Raw genomic sequence first — 27,541 nt, 5'->3', positions numbered from 1 at the left:
GAGTACTTTGCAAAAGTAAATACCAGTGTAATAAATCAGTGTACATCGAAGCCAGCATAGCTTAAAAGCTGAGGCTTAAAAAAAAGAGATAAAAAAATAAAATAAAAAAAAAAACAAGTGAAATCATTCAGCTCCTACTTTTGCTCCTGAGATGTCTTCTAGGCTCTCAAAATACCGACTAACGATTAACGTCAAAAGTGCTCAATGAGAACAAAACAGCTGTTTAAGTCATCTAAGTTGGCCATATTATGCTATTCAATCTGCATTCTGCAGTGCCCCTGACTGTAACTAAATTTTATTGAATTTAGATTACGTTTTCCATCTTCTGAAGGAGTTTAATAAATTCTGCGTCCACCACAGATGTCTTCCAAATAACTTACATTGTATGTATATTGGGTTTTTGCCAAATACCTAGTCTAACCTGCTTACAGAATTCACATTTATTTCTTAAAAAGCTTCAATTCTTAGATTAGAATGGTAATGGATCGATAAGTAACACATCTGTCATAAATTGTAAAATAATAAGTTATTAAAATTGGCATTCCGTTCACCTAACTAACATAACTAACCTAATTATTTTTAGTAGGCTGATCTAAATTACATAATATGCCTACTGCTGATAAAACTTTAATGGCGCCTTTTTCAAAACCTAAGTAAATGGTAATAGTTATGTTAACACAAGACTATGGCAAATGATAGTTGCTGTGCTATTAAATATTTCTTGTAAATGTTTTGAAGTTCCACTTCATATAATTTGTTGAATTTTAGGTAGAAAGTATGTGAAAAATGTTTATTAAGGATAGCAGCATTACAGAAAATAAGTGAGAGAGACTAGGATAACAATACAAATTCCTGCATGGGAAGTAACTCTGAACATAGGAGATTAGTAATCTTCTTGCATTAGATAACAATTACTGAGATGTGAACCATAAATATGAGAATCAGTAAAAAATGTGTGTAGCCTACTTTGGTATTACCTGGAGGCCACTATTTATTTAACAGTGTTTCTTACCGGGGACCTAATAAACTACATTATTAGAAAGAACAGACTTTATCTAACCTACTGTGAAAATGATGTCATTAAGATGATCGACTCTGCCTTATCTACTATTCGTTATTAGGTTAAATATTATGTACGTATAAATATAAAAAGTTAAAGTCAAAATTTACGAGCCAGAATTTAGGTACTATTTTGAGGGATGTTTTTCTTTTTTCACCAGAAGTGCTGGGTGGCAGGCGCAACCGAAGCATGTTTTGATGGCCAGAGGCATTCTGCACATCTGGTGCAACAAAAGAAAAACAACCCTTGAGATAGTACTCAAATTCAAGCTCAGATGATGTGAGCACTTGTTAAAGTTATCTTTAACAAAGGTACTACTGGTTTAGTAACATATTTATGATAACCTAAACTAAGCCTACTTATACTGTGTCATTACAAAAAGTAAATAGGGACAAATTGGCCTACTTCTAGCCAACATTGCTTCTTTTTGGGAGACAAGAACTTGTGTTGTTGAATGTTATTTTATCAGTAAGTCAAACTAAGTCTGTTCTTTCTAATATTTACCAAATTTATTTTAGGTCCCTGGTAAGAAAATCTGTTCCAAAAATAATGTCCTCTGGATAATACCAAAAATGTTATTTCGTTTAAAAAGCTTCTTAACCTAACTACCTGATTGTCTCGTCTAACTGAAGGCTAACTGCCCTACCCAAATGCTTAGCATCGTACCTGACAGCTTGCCACCTTTTAGACAGAAATGTCTTTCCTCACTTTCATCATATTGTTATCCTAGTCACAAGCACTTTCCATTTGCAAAACACGAAAATTGTGTGTCTTGTAAATGAGTACCCATTTACCAAATGCACAAAACTAATTTGTAGTATTTTACAGTCTTAATCAAAGTTCTGATGTAGTAAATTTCACATAATACAATGTGTTGATACATCACACACATTGATCTGATGATTAATCAGCATTTTTCATGATCTAATTTTATTTGTAATTTACTGAATCACTTAATTCTTTTTCTGGTTAGAATAGCCTATATATTTTTGTTATTCTGCAGACCCACCATGAATTTCTTTGTGAACATGTACCATTTCATTGTTTTCTGTAATATCAAATAATGATTTGTTGTGACAAGTTTCTGTTTCTCTCCTTTCTATTCAAGAATGTTTGTATTATGGTATTATACCACAACACTACTTTTCTTATGAACTTAGAGAAAAATTATGAAAATTTTATGTAGGAATGAGAGCGTTTTGCAGTTACTTAAGGCTGTCAAAATTTCAAGAATGTACTCCTATATTGCTTTAGTGAGATCCATTACTTTTTCATTGGTACCATGAAATTTGCTTGATATTTTTGTTACAAAGATAATTTTTTATGTTATAATATAAATTTTTAAATAATATCTGAAATTTATTATCTTAAAACACATTCACAATTACGGCTAATTTCTGTACTTTTTTACATGCTGTCGAACTTTTTAATGGTAATGGCAAAAAACTGAAATAGTTTTTTATGTTAAACGTCTAAGTGTAACAAGAAAGGATATAGGCTTAACAAAAATAATTATTTAAATATGTTTTAAATATTTCTCCGTACACCCCAAGGAGTACCTAAAGAATTAATTCACCCCAATGGGGTACACGTCGTCGTGAACATGTTAAAACACACTGTGTCAGACAGTACTTATTCAAAATATTTTGTGATTTTGTCTGCTATTTTGATCCTGAAATCTTATTGTATAGTATAAAGTATTGGTTGAAATCGTCTTGAGAGAGGATGTGATTTCACACACACACAAACATTGCACACAACGTAGTTAAAAGTTTATCTGCTATATAGGAACTAACACTTGATCATTGGTGATATATATATATCAGCCTACAGTTGGGAAATATTTCTATCTATTTATATTTAGACCGTGTTTCTTGCTGTCTTATGCATGGTTTGTGCTGTCTATACATATTATTTCTGTGTTAATATAATAATTAATTCAGGGACCGATTCCGTTATTGATGAGCCAAATTAATATCCCATACAAGTGAAATATAAAATAAGTTGAAATGCTCTTCACTAAAATTACAGCATTTTGAATGGAATGAATTTCATTGATTTTAACTACTAGTGTTAACACTCAAATATCAAACATAAAAATGTGTTTTAAAGTTATGATCCATTTTCACCCAAATCTCTTTAGTATTCCTGGTATTGTGGATAAGGAAATCTAAAAAACTTTGATTAGAAAACTCAACTACATAAAAACTACACAAATTTTACAAAAATCTCAGAATTGTAACTTTATAATACACCTTGCATAATGTCATAAACAAGATGAAAAATTATCAGGAATTTTAATGTTGTTTTTATAGGGTAGAACTCAAGTTCGTTTCAGTACAGCTGCTCTTAAGTTGCTGTGCAATAGAAGATTGCCTAGATGCTAATTAGCAAAATGAACAAGAGTTGTAATTTGAGTAATTTTGTTTTTTTTATGTTTGTTTTTATTTCTTTGTGAATACCAGTTGGCTACACACTGGAATTTAATACTATTAAGGTCATTTGACACCCTGTAATACAGACCTCTTATCTGCATGCATTTTTCTTGTTTAATTGTTATAGAAACTAAATTAGTCTCTTGTTTAAGCTGGTAGTTCTTTCTGTTATCCTCCTCTCAGTAAGTGAGTATCAGTAATATCCTGTCTACAATATAGTCTACTGAGACTAGCATTATTTCGGAATAATAGTCAATAGTCAATATTATTTATTAAAAATGTCATTGAGAAATGCAGTAGTGTATACATGTTAATACAATGCTTGGTCAGTTAAGTGAAATAAGACATAAAAAATTTAAATTGTTATAAGTCTTCGAGTTGTATTCATAGGATTCTCTCTACAGTGCATTATAAGGACTCTCTCATATGTAAGCACTGGGTGTGTCTTTTGGATTCATCCAAGCTGTAGATTGGATCTGCAAGAAGCCAATTTCTCAGGAGTCCTCTCTCTTGAGTTCAAGTCCCAGTAGTAAATTGAAAACTGTAGTCTCGATTCAGCATATGAGGGTTTCTTTGTGAAGAATTCCATTCTGTGCACTGGTAAGTCATTTGTATTTCTTGTCTGGCTGATACAGAAGTCACCAATTCTGTTTAATTTTTCTTCTGAAGCATACAGAATGCTTTCTAGATACTGCTGATATTGTCAAGATTTTGATACTTTTGTAAGTTTGTCGATAACTATCTCGAGGTTGTAGTCCTGCCATTGTTTTTAAGTCTGGCATCTGCAAAATGAGGACTCTTTGGAAATTATTGCTTGATGAACCACCCCACAGCATTAGCGTAAATGGCTTTCGAAAAGAGAGTGGTAGGCTGTTAGGATAGTTTTAGCAATACTAGTGGCCTTGATCTTTTTTAAAACAAAACTTTCAGTACATAATTTGTGGTAGAGAGAGTCAATATCAGAATTCCTTGATAGGCAGTTACCTATGGTCATACCAAGGTGTTACTTTGTTTCAGCCAATGTGAGGTGAAATAGTCCTGGTACTATATTATTATGTGTCCTAAGGTCATTTGCTTCACTTTTTTTCATGTAAAATAAGATTGTGTCTTACACAGTATCCCTGTGCTATGTTAACTGAAATGAAGATTGCAATTTTCAGGTTTTAAGCTGTATTTCTGGTGATAAGTAGAGTTCTGTCATCAGCGTTAAAATATTAGAAGAACTGACGTGGAGAGACTGGATAGAACAGGTCCCAGGATGAATCCCTGTGGGACTCCTTTTGTTACGCTCAATGGAGCAGATGTTGCAGTTTTCATTGATTCCTGATATGTTAGATTGATTTTAACAATCTGCTTTCTTTCTTCCAAATAAGCACGTCCTGAACCACCTGAGAGATCTGCCTTCTTTATGAGAAGTAGACAGAGTGAAAATGGTTCTAGCTTATATACAAAAGATCATTTTTAAAATTGAAACTAAATTAGTCATTGCACGCTGATGTATGATCGTAGGTTATCCATTCTTGGCCCGTGTCCGACTACACATCCATTAATTGTGTTTCAATTCTTTGCTGTTGTCAATAATTTTGTGTTATATTCCTTTTATTGTCACAATATCAATGTACAGTCCAATTATGAAGTAGCTCTCTTTTTGGATTTTAAACACAAAAAGTTTGTCCTTCATAAATTCACTGGTAGCTTGTTAAATTGTATAGTGTAATGAGTTGTAAAATATTATCTGAGCAGTTTGTTGTCAGAGATGAAGAGTACCTAGATAAAGACATTCACCAAAACAAATGTTCTACCATTGATGAACTTCATTAGAAATTCTCACATGCTTCACGATTACAATGTTTCTTGGTTCATAAACATTACAACAAAAGCAGGCTACATATAGGTTGTATTGTCTTCTTGGACAATGTACTTTACAGGCTATAAATAGCCCTTCATCCTAGAAGGGTTTAAATAAACATAAGTGGAAGAATGTATTAAGTAAAACTTGAAATAATATTATATATAAAAGCAATAACATTTGTCAAAGATCATGACGTTAAAATAATAAAATAATTTATTTATTTCATAATAATAACTATAAGTATTGAAATGTCCTTAGAAAAATGGTTAACTTTAATGGAAGGTTCAACAGAAAAGAACAAACTACTTTCAAAAATACTGAGATTTGGATAACAGAAAAACTGCTATATTTATGTAGCTTTATGCTTTATTACGTTTAACTGTGCTGCTATTGTTTAGCTTTTATTTATTGCTTAGTTCATGTTAAGATTTTGTTTTGTTTAAAATTTTGATAGACTTTTGTTTTGTTTCAGCCTGCATGAACTATTCCTGCACTTGTTTTTCAACTTATTAGATCACAATGATTTTGGTAAATAGACTTTGGTTTGTCTGTAGAACTAACAAATACCCCATGAAAGTATTATGGTCTGCAGGTAAAGGAGAGAGAGTTATACTTGATAACTCAAAAATATATTCCGTACTATTGTGCAAACAGTGTGTTCAAAACTTTTCCAAATCAGTGTCTGTACAGTCAAGCAAGCATTTACCATTTTCAAGGGTATTTTCCGGTTATGTGCGACATGTGCTGCAATGTATTAGAAGACCAAAATCAACTAATGCTAACAGTGCGCCGTTGAAAAGCTCTGGAAACAAAAGTGAAAAATTAGAAGCATCAAAAATAAGTAAACAAGAGTTCAAAAGACTTCTCGGTCTTGCAAAACCCGAGAGATGGAAACTGGCAGGTAAGTCTAATATTCAATTTAGATTAGTTTACTTAATTTAATATCTAACACATTAAAGAAAATTATATAGGTTAATATTGTAATTGATTAAGGGTTCACAAAGCCTATTACTTTTGGGGCTGGAAAAGTTTAATTTCTGCCTGTCTGTCCACATAATATCTCGAAAATTAACTGACCCATAGACTTGAAATTTTGAGTGCTTCATTCATATATAGGCAACACTTGAGTTCTATAGGATTTGGCTGAGCGTAACAAATAATTTAACATTGTTCTTATAAGTAACCATGAAGGCAACGAAGAAACTAGCAGAATAAGCCAATTTGTAATCAAGTTGAGCACAGTCACATGAGTTAACATGTGACATATTATCACACACATACAAAATAATGTTAAAAAATAGTATAGTGAAAAGTAAATTTTAAAAGTTGGTAACAAGATTTTATTTCAGCACAGCCTTGCTTTGTACTACCCTCCCTACCTCTCTGGAACTGTTATTATTTAAACACTGCTATGAAATCTAACTCAATGAACACAATTGTGAGTGTATCATGTACTAATAGAGAAATCCATGTTTCATATTTTAATATTTACTTTTGTTTAAGCCTAATTAATATTCACTTTAACTGCAAAATTATTTTTTCAAGTCTCAAATATCAGTTGTGATGCGTAGAGCACTCATTGTTTGCCAGCATTAAAAACTAAATACTCAAATATATGTTGTGTAATATTTTAAAAATTAATTATTGCTCTTGACTTTTTCTTATCAGCATATGTTAGGGTTATCTTAAGAGAAAACTTACTTTAATTACTTGCATATTTTACGCCTGGCAAATATTTCCTTAGTTACAAATATTAGTCCTAAAGTTTATTTATTTTATTAAATCTATTTATTAAAGACAGTTAAAACCAGATTATTTAATTTTATGATTTAAAATTATTTTTAAAATTAACTTCAGGCGAATATAATCAAAAGTGATCGCTCTGATTTTTCTGTATTCAAATAAACAGACCTTATGTGCACTTCAAGAAAGTTTTACTTAAGGTAAAACATTTAATGTCAAATGTCCTGTAATTAAAGGTATTATTCTTTACTATTAATAATATAGTAAATATAGTTACTTGTATAGTAAAAATCCATTAAAAAAAATTTAACAATATTCTGTTTTAATTCATTATATATGCAACTAGATCAGTAAAAGACATAATTCAAAAAGAAATAAATTATATAAATATTGTAAAAACTAATTCTCATTTTTTTAAATGAATGAGTGGAGACACTCCTAAAAAGTACTTTTGATTAGTAATTTAATTTACTATTTTAAAATTATTACTTGTGGGTCAAAGAGTTATTGGTCATTTACTGTATTAATCTATTAATATTTCCTTCTAGGTGCCATAGTGCTGCTCCTTGTGTCCAGTACTGTGACCATGGCTATTCCCTTTGCTTTGGGCAAAGTAATCGATATTATCTATACAGAAGATTCCAAACAGATGAAAAGCAACCTTAACGCTCTTTGTGCCACCCTGTTGGGTGTGTTCATACTCGGAGGGCTGTGCAACTTTGGCAGGGTTTACCTCATGAATCTGTCTGGTAAGGTATTACAACTTTTTTTAATTTGAGAATTTTGACAACTTTTGAGCAAAGCATGGTAAAAATGCATTGAATTAATTTACTTTACTTTGTACAATATGACATTAAAATACTGTATATTAAGAAAAACGAAGAATTTTGGGCTTTGGGAAAATACATGAAAAAAATCTTCCATTTAGTTTTATCTCTTACCATTATAACAAATATGGAGGATTTTAATGGTAATACCATGCCTACAGAATTGGTACAATGATTATTAAAAATGCCAACATACCAAAATGTAATGTTTGTTGAGTTTAATTTTAATTTTATTTTTTATTAATAGAACTCGGAATGGAGCATTTTTCTAAAGAATTTTACCATTCTAGTAGTATATAATAATAGAAGAATTATATTTTTCATATTCTCTTCTTATATCACTAGATCGATCTAAATAGTTCATATCCATTACAAATGTTCTTAAATAATGCAATTTTTCTACACGTTAAATAAATAGAAGGTGCTAAAATACATTGTACAACTGACCTTCCTTTTTTACTTCGCAAATAAATCAATATTCTTTTGCTTCGCTAGGCTAATACTAAATTTGAGTACTTCCCACACTTTTCATACACAATTTCACAAAATAATATCACAAATAATACAATTTATTTGCAAAAAGAATCTAAAAAAAATTTACTGACAATAAAAAATTAACAGTGACAAAGCTGAAAAATTTATTCTGTCATTATTTTTGCCCTATTAATATCAAAGATAGCTTGAATATTGACAAAAATATAGAACTTGATATACTAATCGATTTACCCACTATCCAATGCCAACAGACATGACAATGACCAACAAACATAGTTGTTACAGCTGTTGTACAAACTGTAACAACTATGTTTGTCGGCAATTTCCCTAAATAACAATTTCCAAGTGGCATCATGTTCACAACACTCCTCAGTTGTTGATGAGATACATTACAAATACAACACATATCTGTTGAGAGGTTTAGTATCGAATCCCTTGCTCACTTTTTTTGTTGAATCTACAATAAACAAAGGTTTGTCCAGATAAAAATGATTCTCTTGGTAAACTAAAATTAAAATTTTGCCTTATTATATCAACAAAACATGAAATTAAGTTCACAATAATTTTTTGAGGTACTAATAAAAGTGACAGAAATTTGGTTCTAGCAGATTTTGAAACCAACTTCTGAATTTAGCATTGTTTGAAACTTATATTTACCTGATGCCTGAAAGAGGTTTTAAGCACTATGTGGTAAACCTTAAATAAAAACATACAGATAAGAAGTAGTATAAATAAGTTTGGACAATGTATTTTTACAAACCTTTTTTTCGTATATAAATTATCGTTAATTTGTAACAATTACATTCGATTTTAAGACCTAAGAAGAGGGGAAAACTGAATTTCACTATGATATTCTGGCTTTTTCATACTTCTATTCCTTTGGCAGTTTTTAAAGTAAAATATGTTACGTGTTTGCTAACCAAATGAAGATGAAAGTGATTTAAAGAGCAGAGCCTTATCGGAAGTCACCTGTCAGCCAGCACTCTCATTGGCTGACTTGGTTGAGGTCGAGTGTGACACCATACATAGCGTTAACGCTGGTCGGATTTAGCAGATTTTCAACAGCTTCATTTTTAACAAATTTTACAATAGAATTTAGCATTTTTAGGGACAAAATCATTTTATGTTTTAAATCAGCATGTTTCAAACTATAAGAGATTACTTAATGTTCATGAAAATTGGATTTTGAGGTTTTTGATACAGGCACCTCAGTTGTGGTTTAGGGTTAAACACAGCATTTCTTGCAAGAAATACTTAGAGTTAAATTAATGGAATGTTTAAGTTGTTGACATGTAACCTAAATAGCGTATTCATTTAAATATAAAGGCAATATCTGTTTAAAACTTGAGCTTGGCTTTTTAAATGCAGCTTGGGGAATACATATATAAATTAAACAATAGAATCAACATTGTAATCTAAAAGAAACATTAAAAATAAAAATAAATATCTCATCAATATTCTTCTCCTCCTTGACAATAGTTGATTTTTAGTAGCCAAACTGTGTTGATACTAGTACTAATAATAGCAATATAGTTAGACTTTTGGGAAAGAACAACAAGAAATTTAACAATTAACTGCAAAAATTTCAGTTTGTAATACTACTGCAATTTGCCTCAGTTCTTGATACACAAGTAACTATCTATTTAATGGTTTTTATCACTCTGCCAGAAATACTAAGATGATAAAGAACCTGGCAATCAGAGTTGAAAGAACACTGTAGATAACTACAAGAATAAATTCAATAACATTGCACAGTGTCTTGCTTTCAAATGAGCAGTTACATTTACAAAAACTAAAAAGGTTGTTTATTTAAAAAAACAAGGTGTTAGTTAAGTAATTAATATTTAAATATGTTGACATATTGTTAATACTATATTACAAAACAATTTTGCAATATGTTTCAATATGTGTTTATTTTGTATGACCTACTTCTGATATAGTGTTATCTACAGATAGTGTTTCAAGTTTTGAGGCTAAAAAGAGAAATAATATATTTTGTATTGCAATATAAAATATTAAATTAGAGGAGTTATATTAATATCCTACAGTTTGAAACAATTATGATCATAATTTTGTGCTTGTTCTGTAAAACTACACTTGGAACTGTTGCTTTAAGTGTGTATACGTAGTCCAGTAAATGATATTAGACCCCTTCTTTCCACACAACCACAAATTTTGGCTTCTTGGACGTGGACACATGAAGTAAAGGGTTGGTAACACCTAGGAGAAACATTTTTAATTTTGTTATTGCTATAAATGTCTACTATTTTAGTATTACACATGTTGTTTTAACTTTTGTTATACTTTACTTCTTAAAAACGTATATATATATATATATCCTCAATAAAAAATCTTCAATTGTGTAAATTAAACAGTTTTTAAAAATTTATATATATATATATATATATATATATATATATATATATATATATATATATATATATATATAAACATATATATACACATTCACAAATAAAATCCCTTCATCATTTATACATTCAAAAATATACACTTTACAAAAAAGACTAAGAAGCATTTGGGTATTTTATTAATCACTAGCTGTTACCCGCGGCTTCGCACGTAATCTTAAAACCAAAGTCCTTATATTACTTAGTAAAAGCAATTATGATGTAATATGATGGGAGTCCCATACAAATTTTAAAACGTAAGTAGGCATACATCAGTTAGATATTATTTAAGTTCGTGGTAAATAGTATCAGAGTTTAACTTAATTATTATATCATGTTTGGCACGTGTAGGAGCATTTCTGGTTCTAATTAATTATGTACATAACGTCACAGCTGAATCTGCCTTGTCATCCCGATCAAGAAAACACAAATCTCAGATCACACAGGTCTCGGAAACTTACTTCGGTCACAAAGCGTATATTTCCAGTCCTTGTCATATATTTCAGGTCTAAGATATTTCCAGTACTATAGTAGAGTTTACCTTGTTGTTCTGACGAAGAAGAAATATATATACTGTATATACTTACGTAGGACCGAGATGCCTACTTCGGTTAAATAGTGCCTACTTAAGACCATTTAAATTCACTTACCTACTATGTCACAGTTTAGCTTGCCATATTGCCTCGATCAAATTTTATATACGTTCAATTATCTAGATCTCAGAAATCTTTGGTCAAAATTGTGTTGACATAGTTGAGTTTGCTAGGACTGAAAAGCCTATTACGACCTATGGGGAAGTTCTACCTACTTCTTATGTACTTCCGGTATAAGGGGGAAATCCTTATTAAGGTTATGCAACATCCCAAAATAATCGTTATTAAAGTTAAGCGTTACAGTTGTTTTTGGACTGTAGCCAGGGAAAGAATGAATTGTTAATGGTATGTTAGTATTCATTTCTCTGTTTTTTCGTAAGCCATTGTTAAAATGTAATATCTTAATGTCAAGGAAGCCCACCAGTTTAAAGTAACTTTTGTGAAAACATTCATAACTTTGTTCATCAAGGTTAGTTTTATAACAGTATTTAATGCATTAGATGATTTTAATTCGTCACTGGCGCAATCTGGAATAAAATTTATATATTAATGTTTTATTTACTATCTGCATTATACAATAAAATTCACATGTAAACAGATGTTTCAGAAAGTTTGTCGAACTATAGCTGTCAACAGCTGTAAAAATACGTTTCGTTCTTATCATAACATTCGAATGTATACAAACTAATTTTTCAATTTGAATTCGACTTTATTTGGTGAAATGAATGTGTTATGGGTGGTAAAAAGCACTCTAAATGTTAATTCAGACCAAAAGCTATAACTGTTCCAAATTTCAGCACAATCCGTAACCTGTTCCAAATTTCATCACAATCCATATAGCAGTTTCAGCGTGATTCGAGGACAAACCTCCAAACATCTAAACATTCAAACTTTCGCATTTATAATATTAGTGGGATATCTTTAAAATGAGACATCTGCCATAATTCTACAACGTGGGATAAAAGTCAAAAGTGTCTGAAGTTTAACATTGTTCTTGTGAGGTAAAAATCCAAATTGTTTCACTACAGGTAGGAAATAATTTTATATCTGCTATATTTAGGTGAGAATAATTACTTAAAATCTTCCTTTTCACTTATTTGTTAGACTTTATTTGTCTTCTGAATAAAGAAAAATACAGTGTACAGAGGTTTCAAGATTGTATGGCATGTTTGAAATAAGCCTGTGATGGTAAAATACCTGTAGTGTTGTCCGCACTTCTACATTCAAGAGTTTTTCTGAACATTTGTAAACTATGACAAAGTAAGTGGTTACTCTTTAAACAGTAGATAAAATTACTTGTGCCTACAAAAGGTTTTGGATGGAGCTAAACATAGTAGTCTCTGGCTTTAAGTAAGTAAAATTGGTCCCAGGTTCAGTAATTAATAATTGATGTTTTGACAGGACAAAGAATAACAAGGGCCTTAAGAGAGAGAGTGTTTGGATCGGTAATGAAGCAAGAAGTGGCATATTTTGATCAAAATCGCACTGGGGAGTTGATCAACCGGCTGTCGACTGATACCTCAGTGGTCAGTCAATGTGTGACTATGAACATCTCCGACGGTCTGCGCTCCACGATCATGGTCTGCGCGGGGGTGTCAATGATGGTGAGTCTGGTCTCTTAGTATTGACCAAACTATTAGAACTAATGGATACAGCAATACATCTATGCGTTCAGCTGAAATCTTAGATACAAAACGTGTACAGTCTTTATTCAAGTGAAGTATCACACATTATTAGTCTGAGTAACGATAAAACTATTATTTTAAAAAATAGTAAATTTAATACTGCAGTCAGATTCTCAGATTAATAAAATAACTTAATTGATGCGATAAAGGTGATCACTGTCTAAAAGTCTGAGTGGCCTCATCTCTAATACAGATAGCTGTAATGATGGGTTAATTTGTACAAGTATCGAAGTAAATAATATTAGTTTGTTGCAATGTGGACATAGTTATTTTCATAATTAAACAAAAACAGATTACCTTAAAAATTGTTCAGCTGAAGTAATTTGTTCTTTTCAAATCATCACTTGACCTGTTCAATCCAGAAACTATTAAATTTCTGTATATACATGCCTAAAAATACAGTAGTTCACCACACCAGTCAACCCAATGCCCTAATAGTAATTTACACCATATTCATGTTGATCAGCTGTTGTAAATAATTGTAATGTTATGCAACTATTTAACAGTCATAAAGCGATGCAGGTCCTGCCTAATCACTGACTGCACAGTGAACTGTGGTTCGTGCCGCATGTAGTTTAGTCACTGCCACCTATGACCCCACTCCTGGTGGTCACTGAGGCAATAAGCAAAATTCAGCCTTGAAAGAATGACGACCATCCATGGTAACTGTCTGACTATCCGAGTTGCACAAGCGGTACAAGAAATTTTATTATAAACAGAATTAAAGTAAAATATAAAGTGTAACGTTATATACATAAGAGAAAATTCATTGTTGTTTTTCATTTCATTAAAAAACTAACAAGAAGCGTATGTTTTAGGAAAAATACAATAGAAACTTTCATAAAAAATCTGAAAGATATATAAAAATATAAAAGTAAAAATCTTTTTGAATTGCTTTGAGATTTAAAAACTTGTTATCTTTAGTCTTTAATGCATATATTAGTCATTAATTAATATTTCATACTAATGGGAGTGTACTAACAGACTTGTACAAAACATGTGCAAATACTATTGTTGTATATTGCTATTATATTATTGTATAATTCTCAAAAATTTGTACAGTCATCATCTTGAAAATTTACTAGATATCAAATGACTTATAGGATCAAAATTCATTTAGCCAAGGAATTCTGAAATACATGTCAGGTTTACTTTACAATTCTTATTACTGGACATGTGATTACACCTTTTCTAAACTTTGAACTGCTCCATCTTGAAACCATAAGAAAAAACCAGGAATCTTATGTATGATTAAAAGCTGTTTTAAATTATTTGTTTTACAAAATAAGCCTCTGTTTTACTCTGTACAACATCCTTTGATAAACATGTTTCACCCACTACTTGGACAATTATTATTCTTCAGATTCAGTATAGACTAAGAGGTTAGTCAAGAAGCTCAATGTCTAATTATAAACTCATGATTTGTATTTTCCAAAAATGCAGTCATAATTACATGAAATATAGTCTGAACGTTCATAGTTATTTCAATTAAGTTTTGATTCTTTCCTTCGGGTGTTCCATTTATTTCTAAACGAATACTGATCCATATCATCAATGATTTTTTTTACCTTTGGAACCTGTTTTTCAAGGAAAAATGTTCTTGTTTCAAATTCTTAAATATGTGTCCATATTTTAATATTGTAGCTGATTGAGATCCAGTAATTTTGTGTAGAGAATCCTTTTTGTAAAACATTTTAACTGGTTTTCTAAGTTCCTATTTAAGTTTAACAATTTGGATTTGTAATTTTTCCTGTATTGTTTCCAAAATATTGAAGAAATTTTTGAACAGATGTATTAACAACTTTTTTTTAATAGTTTGGTTCCAAAACTCACACTTTTTTTAAAATTTGTGCATGAATCAAAAGCTATATTGTATTTGAATTTTATGAATATTTTACTTCTTCTTCTGACACATGAACTGTGAAAAAGGTCTCCATGATCATGACACACAATTTTCAGCGTATGGTTCATGATTCCTTAGACCTATACAGTTATCAATTTCATTGGTACAAAAGAAAAACAATTCACTAAGTATAACAAAACAAATATTGCTAATTGAAGCCTCATCAATATTCATAAAATAGAGTAAAATACATCTTATCTTATCTCTTAGATAACAGCCATTCACAACATGATACATCACTTTCAAGCTCTAAATCATGATTGCAAATACTATTTATATTGTTGTTCTTTATTGTTACATAATCTTAGAGAATAGTACATGCGTCAATACATAAATAAGAAAATAAGACAAAAACAAGACAGAAAAACAATCTGTTAGTCGTCAGTTCTTTCAAAGTATTCCTTGAGGATGTAGTAAGGGTGTTCTCGGAGCCAGTGCTTCAGTTGCCGTCCAAACTGCTGTCGTTCTGTCTTCTTCAGTTCTTCTGGAAGGGCGTTCCAGAGCTTTGCCCCTGCATATGTCGGCTTCTTCTCTGTGGATGCGAGATGATGTACAGGGAGGCAATAATTCAAGGCGTGGCGGGTGTTGTAGTTGTGATAGTCTACTCCAGTTGTAATAGACTCAGTGAATTTGAGGTGTATTTGTGTGACAGTCTCCAGGATATAGAGAGTAACTATGGTGAGAATCTTCAAATCCTGGAAAGCCTGCCTGCAGGATTCTCTTGCTTGTAAATTTGCAAGAATGCGGATGACTCTTTTTTGATGGACCAAGTACCGCTGCAGATTGCCCCTTGTGGTGCCTCCCCAGACTACTATTCCATATCGGAGATGAGTCTCATAGAGAGCATAGTAGGCAGTTTTTAGCTTTTTACGGTGTCACTGATGTGTTTCATCCTGCGTATTACATATAGTCCCGCACTGAGCTTTTTGCAAAGAAAGTCTATGTGTTGGGTCCATGCCAGTGTGTCATCAATTACCACCCCGAGATATTTGAAGTACTGCTCTCCTCCACTTCAGGCAGTCTTCCAGTTGTGTCTTTATGCCTTCCTAGAACTAGCTGGCTTCGTCTTTTTCTCATTCACCGACAAGGTCATTACCATGACAGTATTGAACTGCCATGTTGACGGCAGTATAAGCAGCTATTTCAAGGTCTTCTTGTTGTTTTTTACTCAGTAGGAGCACAGTGTCCATCAGCATACATTACTGTGCTGCTGTAGTTTATTCCATGTATCGGGGGAAGTCATTGGTGTACAGAATGAAAAGGACTGGCCCGAGCACAGATCCCTGGGGCACTCCTCGGGTGACGGTTTGCAGCCCTGATGTTGTTTTGGCGTGTTAAACCCCTGGTTGTGTACTTCACCTCAGTCCATCTGTCTTCGTCCGGTGAGATAACTTCTGAACCAGTTAAGAGCTTGTCCTTGTATCCCAAGAGTAATTAGTTTTGATAGGAGATGGTCATGGCTAAGGCAGTCGAAAGCTTTACTATAGTCAAGCAAGATGGCAGTGGATGTGTTTCCGTCTTCCAATTGCTCAGCCAAAAACTCCACTAGACCTATCAGTGCTGTTATTGTTGATTTGCCTGGCAGGAAACCATGTTGTTCAGGTGTCAGTAGCTGGTTAATTGATAGGTGGTGTATGAGTCTGGACAGCACAAGTTTTTTCAATTAATTTTGAGAAGGTGGGTATCAATGATATCGGCGCGTAGTTGGCTGTTTGAGTAGTGGGTCCCTGCTTGTATTTTGGATAAACTTTGGCTATTTTTAGTGCAGATGGGAAAATTCCTGAATTGAATGATTTGTTGATAATATCCATTAGGGGATCAATCAGTTCTTCTTTACATGTTTTCAAAAGTTTTGTGAGATATTGTCGTAGCCAGCGGAGCTTTTTGGCTTTAGAGATTGAATGAGTTTTGCTAGTTCCTGTCTATTGGTGGGATGTAGTATTAGGGTTGGAATGTTCAGGTTTTCAGCTGGCAATATCTTTCGTTCGTCAAGTTGTCCACTTAATTGAAGCATTTCATTGGCAACATTTGTAAAGAAGGTGTTAAGGTGGTCTGCAATCAGTCTTGGGTTTTTGATTTCTTGTCCATTAATGTCTAGAGAAGAGGGTAGGGTTTTTTTTCTTCTTTTGAGTTTCTTTCAGAATTTATAATCTGCCATAGTGCTTTTGATTTGTTATCAGCTTTTGATATTGCATCTATGTGATCTTGCCGCCTTAGTTGTTTTCAGCCTCAGATCATATTCTTTTTTGAGCTTTTTTGTTCTTTCATAGTTTTCACTTCCCGTAGTATTATATAACTCTTGAGCTTTAAGGAATTCTCTCTTTATTTGCATTGCGGTCTGGTCTGTTAGAATGTGCTTGGGCTTTTTGTTTTTTTGTCGAATTAGCGGACACGTGATATTTATTGCGTGTGACATAGTCCCTGTTTAGGTTGTTGTAGGATTCCTCTACATCATTTGTGTTATAGATTATTGCCCAATCTTGCTGGCCAAGGAACTGTTTTAATTCAAGGAGATTATTATTACTCATGTTTTCTTCACTCACTAATAGGTAAGGGGGTTCTTTTACTCTCACAATTTATAGTAGCAGACCTGCCCAGTATGATCAGATATTCCTGTGTTTATTACCTTCTACGTTAACGTCTTTGGACTGGATGTTAGTGCAAACACAGTCTATTGAGGTCGCAGAGGTTGATGTTATTCGTGTTGGTGGGAGGTCTAGTCTCTGTATATTATGTCCACTTAATATATCTTTCATTAGGGTGTAGTCATTCTTCTTTACTAAGCTGTCAATATTAATATCCCCCATTATCATTACAATTTTGTCTGTAGGACTAGTTCTTTGCAACAGACTATACATGTCGACCATTTCAACGTTGTGTTTCAAATCATCTTTTGCAAAGATTGCAACTCCTCCCTTAAGATGACGTTTCCTACAGTATTCAGCTGTTAAGTCATATCCAATTAGCCTTGTATTTTTTATTGTCTCCTTTCTTTGTCCATGTTCTGTTAGAATAACAAGGTCTGTTTGTAAACTGTCCAGAAGGATGTTAAGACAGTCTATTTTTATTGGAGACCCTATCTGTGTTCTGGTGAAAGATGGATATTGTATTGCTTATTTGGGTTGGGTATGGTGTTTTTTTCTTTTCGATGTGCCTGCTCTAAAAAGAAATGGTATTAATATTCTTATTAAAAAAGTCTTCAAAATTTTCACCGGGCAGAAGGATTTTTGCAGTGCAAGGTGGTCCTTTGTGCGCCTTGAAGGCATTTCCAGCAGGAAACTGTTTCCCGGTCAATTTCTTGTGTATTTTTTGTTGCGTCTTGTTCTGCTCTGGCAATTCGCTGCATGGATGAGACATGGGTAATTGAGCTTGATTTGCTTTTGGCAATCTGAAGGGAGACGCTAAACAAATTTCTTTTCTTGTTGCCGTCGGTGCTGCGGGGGGAAATTTTTACTATGGACTTTAATATTTTGTTTTTGCTTTGGAGAGTTTATGGGGGAGCTGTAAGGTTGTTTTGCTTGGTCCCGAACACACAATGCCGAAATCCCTCTCGCACAGTTTCTTCGCTTGATGTCCTTAGAGTTGTCTGCATTGTGTTTTTCTGTTTTTGGCTCCAGGTTTGACTGACTCCTGGGAATTCTTCTTGGATTGTCTCTGAGTTGTCCTGGTGAATAACTGACAATATTTTGTCGGCTTGTCCCTTGTACGCAGAGTTTGATATAATTACAAATTGTTAGTGTAGGCATTTCAAAGAGTCATCCATGTGCTCCTGTCTTCTCCTTATTTTAGTCAACTCAGTCAAAATAGGATTACAGAGGGTAATGCCATCTAAGCTTAATTTTTCATCATTAGTTTGTGTTTCAGTAGGTTTTAGTGACTTATGAACTTGTCCTTGTTTTAGCTTATCATTGTCTTTTTTGAGAAGTTTAATAACTGTTTTGAAGGTTTTTAATCTTAATTTTGTCTTCAGAGATGATTTCTTTCTCTGTCTCTGTCTTGTTCAATGAACATTTTTTCTAAGTCATATCTCATTTGTTTTTCTTTTAACAGTTGATTTTCAATTTGACAAAATTTTTCTATCAGTGTGTTGTGTTTATCTAGCATGATATCCTTTTGGTTTTCTAGTTCTTCTACTTGAAGCTGATAGTTTGAATGGCTACTTTTTGATGTTTTTTAATTCACGAAGTTCCAATAATAGTTCAGAGTTTTGTATATTTAGCTCCATTATTTGTTGTTTTAATTCTTGATTTTCCATTAAAAGAGCATTTCCAGCCTCTGCTGCCAATGACAAGGAAGTTTTTCAAGGTCATTATCTCCTAGATTTTCAGTGTTAATAATTTTGTCTTTTACATCTTCAATTTTAGAGTTGGAGTTTTTGGATTCTCTTTTTATAATACACATTTCACAGGTCCATGACTCTATTTCCTCTTTTGAAAAATATTTTCATCTGTTTTTTTTCAGTAATATTGATACAGCCTGCATGAAAACCATTTGTTACAATGACCAGTACAGAGAATTGCAGAGTATTTTACTCCTATACTGCAAAAACCACAGGGATTTTTGGTGGTTTTGGATTTTGTTGGTAACATCTTTGACTTAAATTTTTAGTAAGTATTATCAAAAATCTAACAGGTTCCAATGTAAGGTTTAATGAAAACTAAATGTCTGAAATTAATTAAAAATGTTTCACAACTCATGCACTATAGAAGTTTTTAAGAAGGGAACATTTTAAAAGGCCGAGCACTGCTTTTGTAAATAAATCATAGTAAAGGTACAGTCAGGGTAGTTCTCACCTGATACAATCCAGTTTGCTATTCCTCATCTAAATAATTAACTTTATTTAGTATACTCACCAAAATTGAAACTATAGTGAGAAATGTATAAGTATATCGAGTTATTGATGCTAATTTCGTGTCAAAATATATTTGATGTTAATATTAATCATATACAAGCAATACATTCCAAGTTTAAATTAGTTAGCGTATGCACTCTAAAGTGGATTAACTGCCACCAAATTTTGTAGTCTCAGAAACAGACTGTCATAAGACTGTCATGCAGCCCATGCCAAAATAGTCTGATGATTTGAGGTGGTGGTGCCATATTGCTGCTGATCACACCAGCTAATCACACCAGCTTTTTGCACTATGAAGTGGCTATCACCATATATCGTCTGCTTGATTTACATTTTGTCTACAAAACAGATAGATGAATGTTTGTGTTTACAATAACAGCTGATGATGTTGAGATGGATAAGTAATTAATTGTCCTAACTGTAAGTAACTGGCAACAGCATTGGGAACAAGGTGTAGATGGGGGATTCAAATGCACCGGCCGCCATTAGAGTATTTTCATCCAGGCTGTTCTAGCGAAAAAAGAGGAAACTAGGTAATGTCCTAAGCTAAATGTTTGGAGATCTCTGTAAAGTCCACAATTTATTTATTGTATAGATCTGGAATTTGTCAAAGAATGTATTGAAAAAGAACGATGGTGCACAATAAAATAACTCCTCAGTGGTATCTTTTCTAGTACAAAATCAATGACGCTTTAATTGTTAAAGGTCACTAACTTATTTAAAAAAATAGAACAATTGGAAAATCTCTATCCATAAATATAAGTAATAAGTATTGTATTGATTAAAGTATTTTTAAAATTATAATGTTTGTATGCTTGCAGTTCTACATGTCACCTGAACTGGCTCTTGTTGGTCTAGCAATTGTTCCTCCTGTCGCAGGGATGGCTATTGTTTACGGCCGCTTTGTCCGTAACATAACCAAGAGAGTACAGGTAACTGATTTATTTTAGTCTGCAGTAATCAATATTTATAGTGCCTCAAATGTACATCACAATTTTGAATTAAACAATACACAGATCAAGAATGTAATTATATTTGTTTATGAGGCAACGCTTATATGGACTGCAATTTTACTGTGGAAGGACTGCATGATATATTCTTGTTGAAAATTGTACAGAAATATGGTTTATTATTTATAATAGGATTCATTGGCGGAAGCCACACAAGTAGCAGAGGAGAGGATAGGTAACATTCGCACAGTGAAAGCGTTCAGCCAAGAACAACGAGAAATACAAACTTACGCTGACAGGATGCAACACGTACTAGAGCTGGCCACCAAAGAGTCCTTAGCACGTGGAATCTTCTATGGCATGGTATGATCAGTTTTGTAACTAAATCACTGCTTTGTGGTGGGTCAGAAATAACATTCTGTGTTGTAACATCATATCACCCGTTTCCTGAATGTGTTTGGCACAAAGTCCTCTCCAACTCTTTCTTCCTACTATCTCCGTCAAACCTCTACTTCTTTTTCAATGTCTCCCATGGTTCATTGCAACCCCTCCTTTATATCCGCTTTCGCAACCTGCTTCTCCTACCACCGACTCTTGTCTATGTATGTCCGAATAACTTCACTAATCCCATTGATCTTTGATTCTTGCTCAACTTTTTTTAATACAACCTGCTTCGTGTTGCTAAGTTAAATTCTTAAAATTTTTTTCAAATTTAATACATTGGAGTGAGTAATACAATTGAGCTTTAAGGTAATTTTTAGCGTAACAGAAAAAAAAAGAATTAAGAGATCTACAAAATAGAAAAATCCATTATATATTGGTGCTAACCGAATCCTATTTATAAGTGTGTTATTTTCATAATTAAGATTATTATTGCTTTCAAATTGCTAGAGAGAAATTTGGAACAATAGTTAATACAGTATTGTTATGTTATGAATAAGTAACATGAGTATAAAAATGTTATTTTTATCGACTATTTTTAACAACTTACACAATGAATACAGTACAAAGTAATATAACATTATAAAACAGACTCTACAGCAAAGTATACCAAAACCTTTACAAGGATTACAATGTTGAAGATGGAGCTTGTACTATTAACTTAATCACTACATAGGCCTTTCGATGGCAAGGCCTCACAAAAATAAAAGTTTGAAATATTGGTTTGTGTTCTAAATGTAGTGATTAAAGATTACAATGTTTGTGCGTTGAAAAAGGTAGATGAAACACCTTAACAGTCAGGGAGACAGTTGGACAAAATCAAAAAAGACAAACAGCTGTCCCAGTATCTTGCCATAGAATAAATTCAACAAATACCCCTACTCGGTCCTTTTAACATAGTAGCGTATGGGTGATAGATTGCTTGCTGGTTTTGAAAGGGTTAAAATAATTATTGGAAATAAATATTAAATTGAAATTTATTCTAATACTGTTGTTAAGTAAATAATTTTTCTAACACAGGATTTAAAATATGAAGTATTTTTTATAGGTCTATAATATGTGTTTAATTTTAAGAGTTGGAATTTGCTTTGTTAAAAAGGTTGACGAGAAGATAAAGTCTGCTCTCTATTGATCTGTAATAAAGATCACCATCTGTCTCCTTATTTATTCCCAAAATGGTTCCATTTCAAAGTTTTATCCTCAGCTGTTTATTGCAGACAGGCTTGAGTGGCAACGCAATCATACTGTCAGTGCTGTATTACGGCGGCGTGATGGTCAGTGATGCTAACATCACTGTCGGCAATCTCTCGTCATTCTTGCTGTACGCTGCCTACATTGGAGTCTCCCTGGGTGGTCTGTCTAGCTTCTACTCCGAGCTCAATCGTGGTCTGGGCGCCAGCACTCGGCTCTGGGACATCATTGACCGTCAGCCAGCCATACCTTGTAAAGGTAACTTCATCTATTCATCCTTCATTGGGGATCTAAACATTCTTTCAGTGATTAATACATTTTTATCTTAACGTGATTATACATTTATGTTTGTAATTTCATAGTGCAAACATGAATGGTGCTTTCAGCTCAAACCTCATTGACTTCATTCAGGAACATTTAAATATTTTTATAGACCAAATCGACTGACTGAGTCAAAGTGTGTGATAAGCTAGAGTAACCTCCAAAAAACCCACTAGAACTATCGAGACATTGAATAAATGTGGTCACTTTCGGAACAATATTTGTACCATAGAGATTCAGCCAATCGCCTTACGAGATCAAGGTGAATCTTCATTTATGAGAATGTATATGATTGAGAGATGAAAAAAATGGAGTAATCATGGTCTGTCTAGGATTTGTATTATTAAAAAATCAGGCCTGGTAAACAGGTATCATTTAAATTAATGTTAAAATTAAAAAATTGTTAAAAATTTATAATGTGGGTTTTGACAAAACTGACTATTCTATCCTATTCCTCTTCTATCTCAAATTCAAGTAATTGATACAATAAGATCCTCGTAACAATTCTGTATAATTTGATAATATTATAAAATATAAATAGCCCATGTAAAATTTTATTAAATCAATGTAATTACTTTACAGAGTAATAAACAAAAAATATTGTAATATTCTGTGAAACTAAAAACAAAGATAACCAGTTAATACTAGTTTTGAGAGAAACTTGGTGTTTATAACCTGCCAAGATGCAATTATTATTGATTCTATATACATCTGTATATGAAACCTGGTTTCACAGGCCACATCATGGAACCACAGCTTGTGTTGGGGTAGTCATGTGTCTACTGACTTACTACTCATTATGTATCATAGACAAAATTTATGTAATAAAATTTTTGATAATTTTTGACACAATCCTACTTTTGATCGGAAGTAAAATTTTTTATAGTTCATTATTATTCATAGCCCCAGGATTGTTACAAGGCTTATAATAGGGTACTTATATTCCGTCAACAATCCTATGAATGTTGGTAAGGAATGAATTATTACTTTATCAAAATTCCTTTCTGTCACCCTCATGGTCGTCCTACACATTCATTCACGCGTGGTTGTTTTTAAGTTTTTTATTTGTGACTATTATTTTATGTATGTTTCATTGAGTTCTGTTTTTTTTTTTTTAAGGGTCAATCCATTTCAAATCACCCAATAAAAATAAAATTTGTTGCTCAACATTTTTAATTTGCCTAATTTTTTTATTATGAGTTCCCTATGGGTAGACAATCACAAAACACTATTTGAAAAAATTTTACAAGCCATAGTTTTTTCCTGGCGGCCATTTTAAAATGGCGGTTTTGCAGATTTTAGTAAAATACGAGTTTTGCGAAAAGTTTAATTGCCAAGCTATTTTTAAAGATATCAGAATAATCCAAAAACCAGTGTGTTCAGCATAAAATGAACTTCAATTTGACATTATAATAATGTTTCTTTTGTGCAAGAAAGTCAGTCCAAAGTTGTTCTGCAAAATCTCGGAAGAAAATCATCAATTGTTACTTTTTAAGACCATAAAAGTTTAAGAAGGAAAAGAGACTCACTACTAATATTTTATTTCTTTGTTGAAAACTAATATAACTACCTACTGAAAAAGTTTTTAGCCCTGAGAATGCTCTCCTTTTTTTTCTAGAGCTTTTCAAAAATGGCCGAAAGCCTAATAATGTCAATTTTCTAGGGTTAATAACTAAAAAAGGGACTGAATGGAAAATAAATGAAAATTTTACAGAATGTTCTTTATACAAATAGGAATATCTCATAAAAAAATTATGACTGAGACTTAACTACATTTAGAGATATACAGCATTGAATTTCAGTTAAAAGCGCTACCCTTTTTCTCGCTTGTGCGGTACCAAGTTAGCAAACAAGGGCTTGTTCAAATCATTATGTTAACAGTAAACTTATATTTAATGCTCAAAAAATTATATTCCTTATTTAAAACCTACTTTAGGATTTACAATAAAAATTATTTAAAACCAGAAATAAAGGTATAAAATAAACAATACTCATAACCACAAAATACCACTTGCGCACTTTAGGAAAAATAATTTTGCTTAGATCTATTATACTGTCAAAATGTATATGCATTTCAATTTATGTTCAAAAATATAATATTATTAAATACATTTTATAAAATACATGATGTAAAAATATATGTTAGTACCTGAGGAATATTTTAAAATAGTAACTCATAATCTAACACAGTGAGAACAATAGGTAAGAATTATAAATTCTTCAACTTCACTTACCGATAAAATTTTTGTACTACACTTGCATTACTGTATCCACATAATATTGTTCTTCTGTGCATTTAGATTTAAAACATTGGTTTCAATTACTTATTGGCTGCAAGTTTCGTCAGCGAATTAAATAAAGATGATAATTCATTACATAGTTTCTCATTTATTCCCACAACATTTTTTCCTATAAAATGTAGTTGTATTTGTCCTAAATACTTATCTTTGTGGTAGTGGCAAATATTAGTAATTTCTTTCGAAATTCTTAATTTTAGCAAACATTGTTCTTCAGCTGACAGGTCACTCACCTTTTACTATTACTATTTTAAAATATTCCTCAGGTACTAAACATATATTTTTACATCATGTATTTTATAAAATGTATTTAATAATATTATATTTTTGTACATAAATTGAAATGCATATACATTTTGACAGTATAATAGATCTAAGCAAATTATTTTTCCTAAAGTGCGCGCAAGTGGTATTTTGTGGTTATGAGTATTGTTTTATTTATACCATTATTTCTGGTTTTTAAATAATTTTTATTGTAAATCCTAAGTAGGTTTAAATAAGGAATATAATTTTTTTGAGCATTAAATATAAGTTTACTGTTAACATAATGATTTGAACAAGCCCTTGTTTGCTAACTTGGTACCGCACAAGCGAGAAAAAGGGTAGCGCTTTTAACTGAAATTCAATGCTGTATATCTCTAAATGTAGTTAAGTCTCAGTCATAATTTTTTTATGAGATATTCCCTATTTGTATAAAGAACATTCTGTAAAATTTTCATTTATTTTCATTCAGTCCCTTTTTAGTTATTAACCCTAGAAAATTGACATTATTAGGCTTTCGGCCATTTTTGAAAAGCTCTAGAAAAAAAAGGAGAGCATTCTCAGGGCTAAAACTTTTTCAGTAGGTAAGTTATATTAGTTTTCAACAAAGAAATAAAATATTAGTAGTGAGTCTCTTTTCCTTCCTTAAACTTTTATGGTCTTAAAAAGTAACAATTGATGATTTTCTTCCGAGATTTTGCAGAACAACTTTGACTGACTTTCTTGCACAAAAGAAACATTATTATAATGTCAAATTGAAGTTCATTTTATGCTGAAACACACTGGTTTTTGGATTATTCCCTGATATCTTTAAAAATAGCTTTGCAATTAAACTTTTCGCAAAACTCGTATTTTACTAAAATCTGCAAAACCGCCATTTTAAAATGGCCGCCAGGAAAAAAACTATGGCTTGTAAAAATTTTTTTCAAATAGTGTTTTGTGATTGTCTACCCATAGGGAACTCATAATAAAAAAATTAGGCAAATTAAAAATGTTGAGCAACATGACCTGGGTGATTTGAAATGGATTGACTTTTATTTATTTATTAAGATTTTAACAACTTTTATGAAACCATTCATCGCCTTATATGGTCTGAAGATGAAGGAATAAGTCCTTCAATACATATGTACAACATAAGACATAGTACAAGCACTTTAGATTGTCAACGAAAGGCAAGTACCCTATCATAAAACTGTTTTGAAATAATAAGACTGAAAACCCAATGATTATTGTAAATGGATAGGAAAATCAGCAGCTTACCTTGAAAACTTCCTTCTAGGGTCCACTGATTTGAAAGGAACACATAAAAGTATATAAATTTAGAAATATTCTATTCCACTGCAATCTTTCTTAATTAGTATAGAGCATTCCAGTTGTCTGCCCACTTTGGTTGTGAAATATGATTGCTAGTATTATTTCTATAAAGGCTACATGTTGGTTCGTACCTTGGGTTAGAAATGGTGAAAGAGTTAAAATCAGTACAATCAATTCCAAAATGTATTACCAAGACTTTATGTATTTTCCAACTGTGTCCAAAAAGGATGTTATATGCAAAGGAGTTTTAAGTCAGGAAGCATATTCTACACTCATCACAGACTGAATGTTGTGATAATTTTTGAAGGTGGGCTGGTGCTGGCAGAGCCACCGAAAGGAGAAGTGAGGTTTGACCAAGTTCGGTTCAGCTACCCTGCTCGTCCCGACTGTCCTATACTGCACGATCTCCAGCTCACCATACCCAGCGGGAAAGTCACTGCCGTGGTATGTGTAACCTGTTCTCATTTGTTAGGTAAATTGTAAGCTATAGTTATGCCATAATTTCAAAAAATCCTTGATAAAACACTATCATAAATATATTACTAATATAACATAAAAAATGTGTGTGAAAAACCCTTCAATGTTGTGATAATTACATTTAAAGTGGGTATGGAAAAACAGTTAAGTATTATTGGCTGAACGTTAGTGAAGTTTATCACTTGATGGACAGGACAGATTTCATTTCTGTGTCCACATATTTGTTTGTCTGTTTACATGTAATCTCGTAGACAAATAGACTTGAAATTTTTCATGATGCTTCAGTTCTATGTAGGTAAAACTAGGTTCGATGATGGTGCATATTGCTAAATGGGATTTAGCTGTTTTAGCAAATAGTTTCACATGTAAAACATTGATCTGGTAGCCATGGTGGCTTGTTTGAGAGGGATTGCAGCCTATTACTCAGTAGACTGAC

The 27,541-nt window shown here is 32.2% G+C and overlaps 1 protein-coding gene across 1 annotated transcript in view; it reads left to right on the top strand.

The window, feature by feature from the left end:
• The first annotated feature begins 246 nt into the window (after positions 1 to 246).
• LOC124357128 (ATP-binding cassette sub-family B member 10, mitochondrial-like) overlaps positions 247 to 27,541 on the top strand; it is a 42,887-nt gene continuing 15,592 nt past the window's right edge. Inside the window, exons 1-8 of the mRNA XM_046808605.1 lie at positions 247 to 383; positions 5,820 to 6,248; positions 7,639 to 7,839; positions 12,815 to 13,017; positions 20,675 to 20,785; positions 20,996 to 21,166; positions 22,462 to 22,693; positions 26,936 to 27,072. Coding sequence (XP_046664561.1) covers positions 5,867 to 6,248; positions 7,639 to 7,839; positions 12,815 to 13,017; positions 20,675 to 20,785; positions 20,996 to 21,166; positions 22,462 to 22,693; positions 26,936 to 27,072 — 1,437 coding nt within the window. The 5' untranslated portion in view covers positions 247 to 383; positions 5,820 to 5,866. The remainder of the gene's footprint in view (positions 384 to 5,819; positions 6,249 to 7,638; positions 7,840 to 12,814; positions 13,018 to 20,674; positions 20,786 to 20,995; positions 21,167 to 22,461; positions 22,694 to 26,935; positions 27,073 to 27,541) is intronic.

Source organism: Homalodisca vitripennis, chromosome 3 (genome assembly GCF_021130785.1).
Source record: "Homalodisca vitripennis isolate AUS2020 chromosome 3, UT_GWSS_2.1, whole genome shotgun sequence".
In the NCBI taxonomy this organism is placed as follows: domain Eukaryota; kingdom Metazoa; phylum Arthropoda; class Insecta; order Hemiptera; family Cicadellidae; genus Homalodisca; species Homalodisca vitripennis.
The sequence above is the reverse complement of the archived record's forward strand: the minus strand, read 5'-3'. Positions and strand labels throughout refer to the sequence as shown.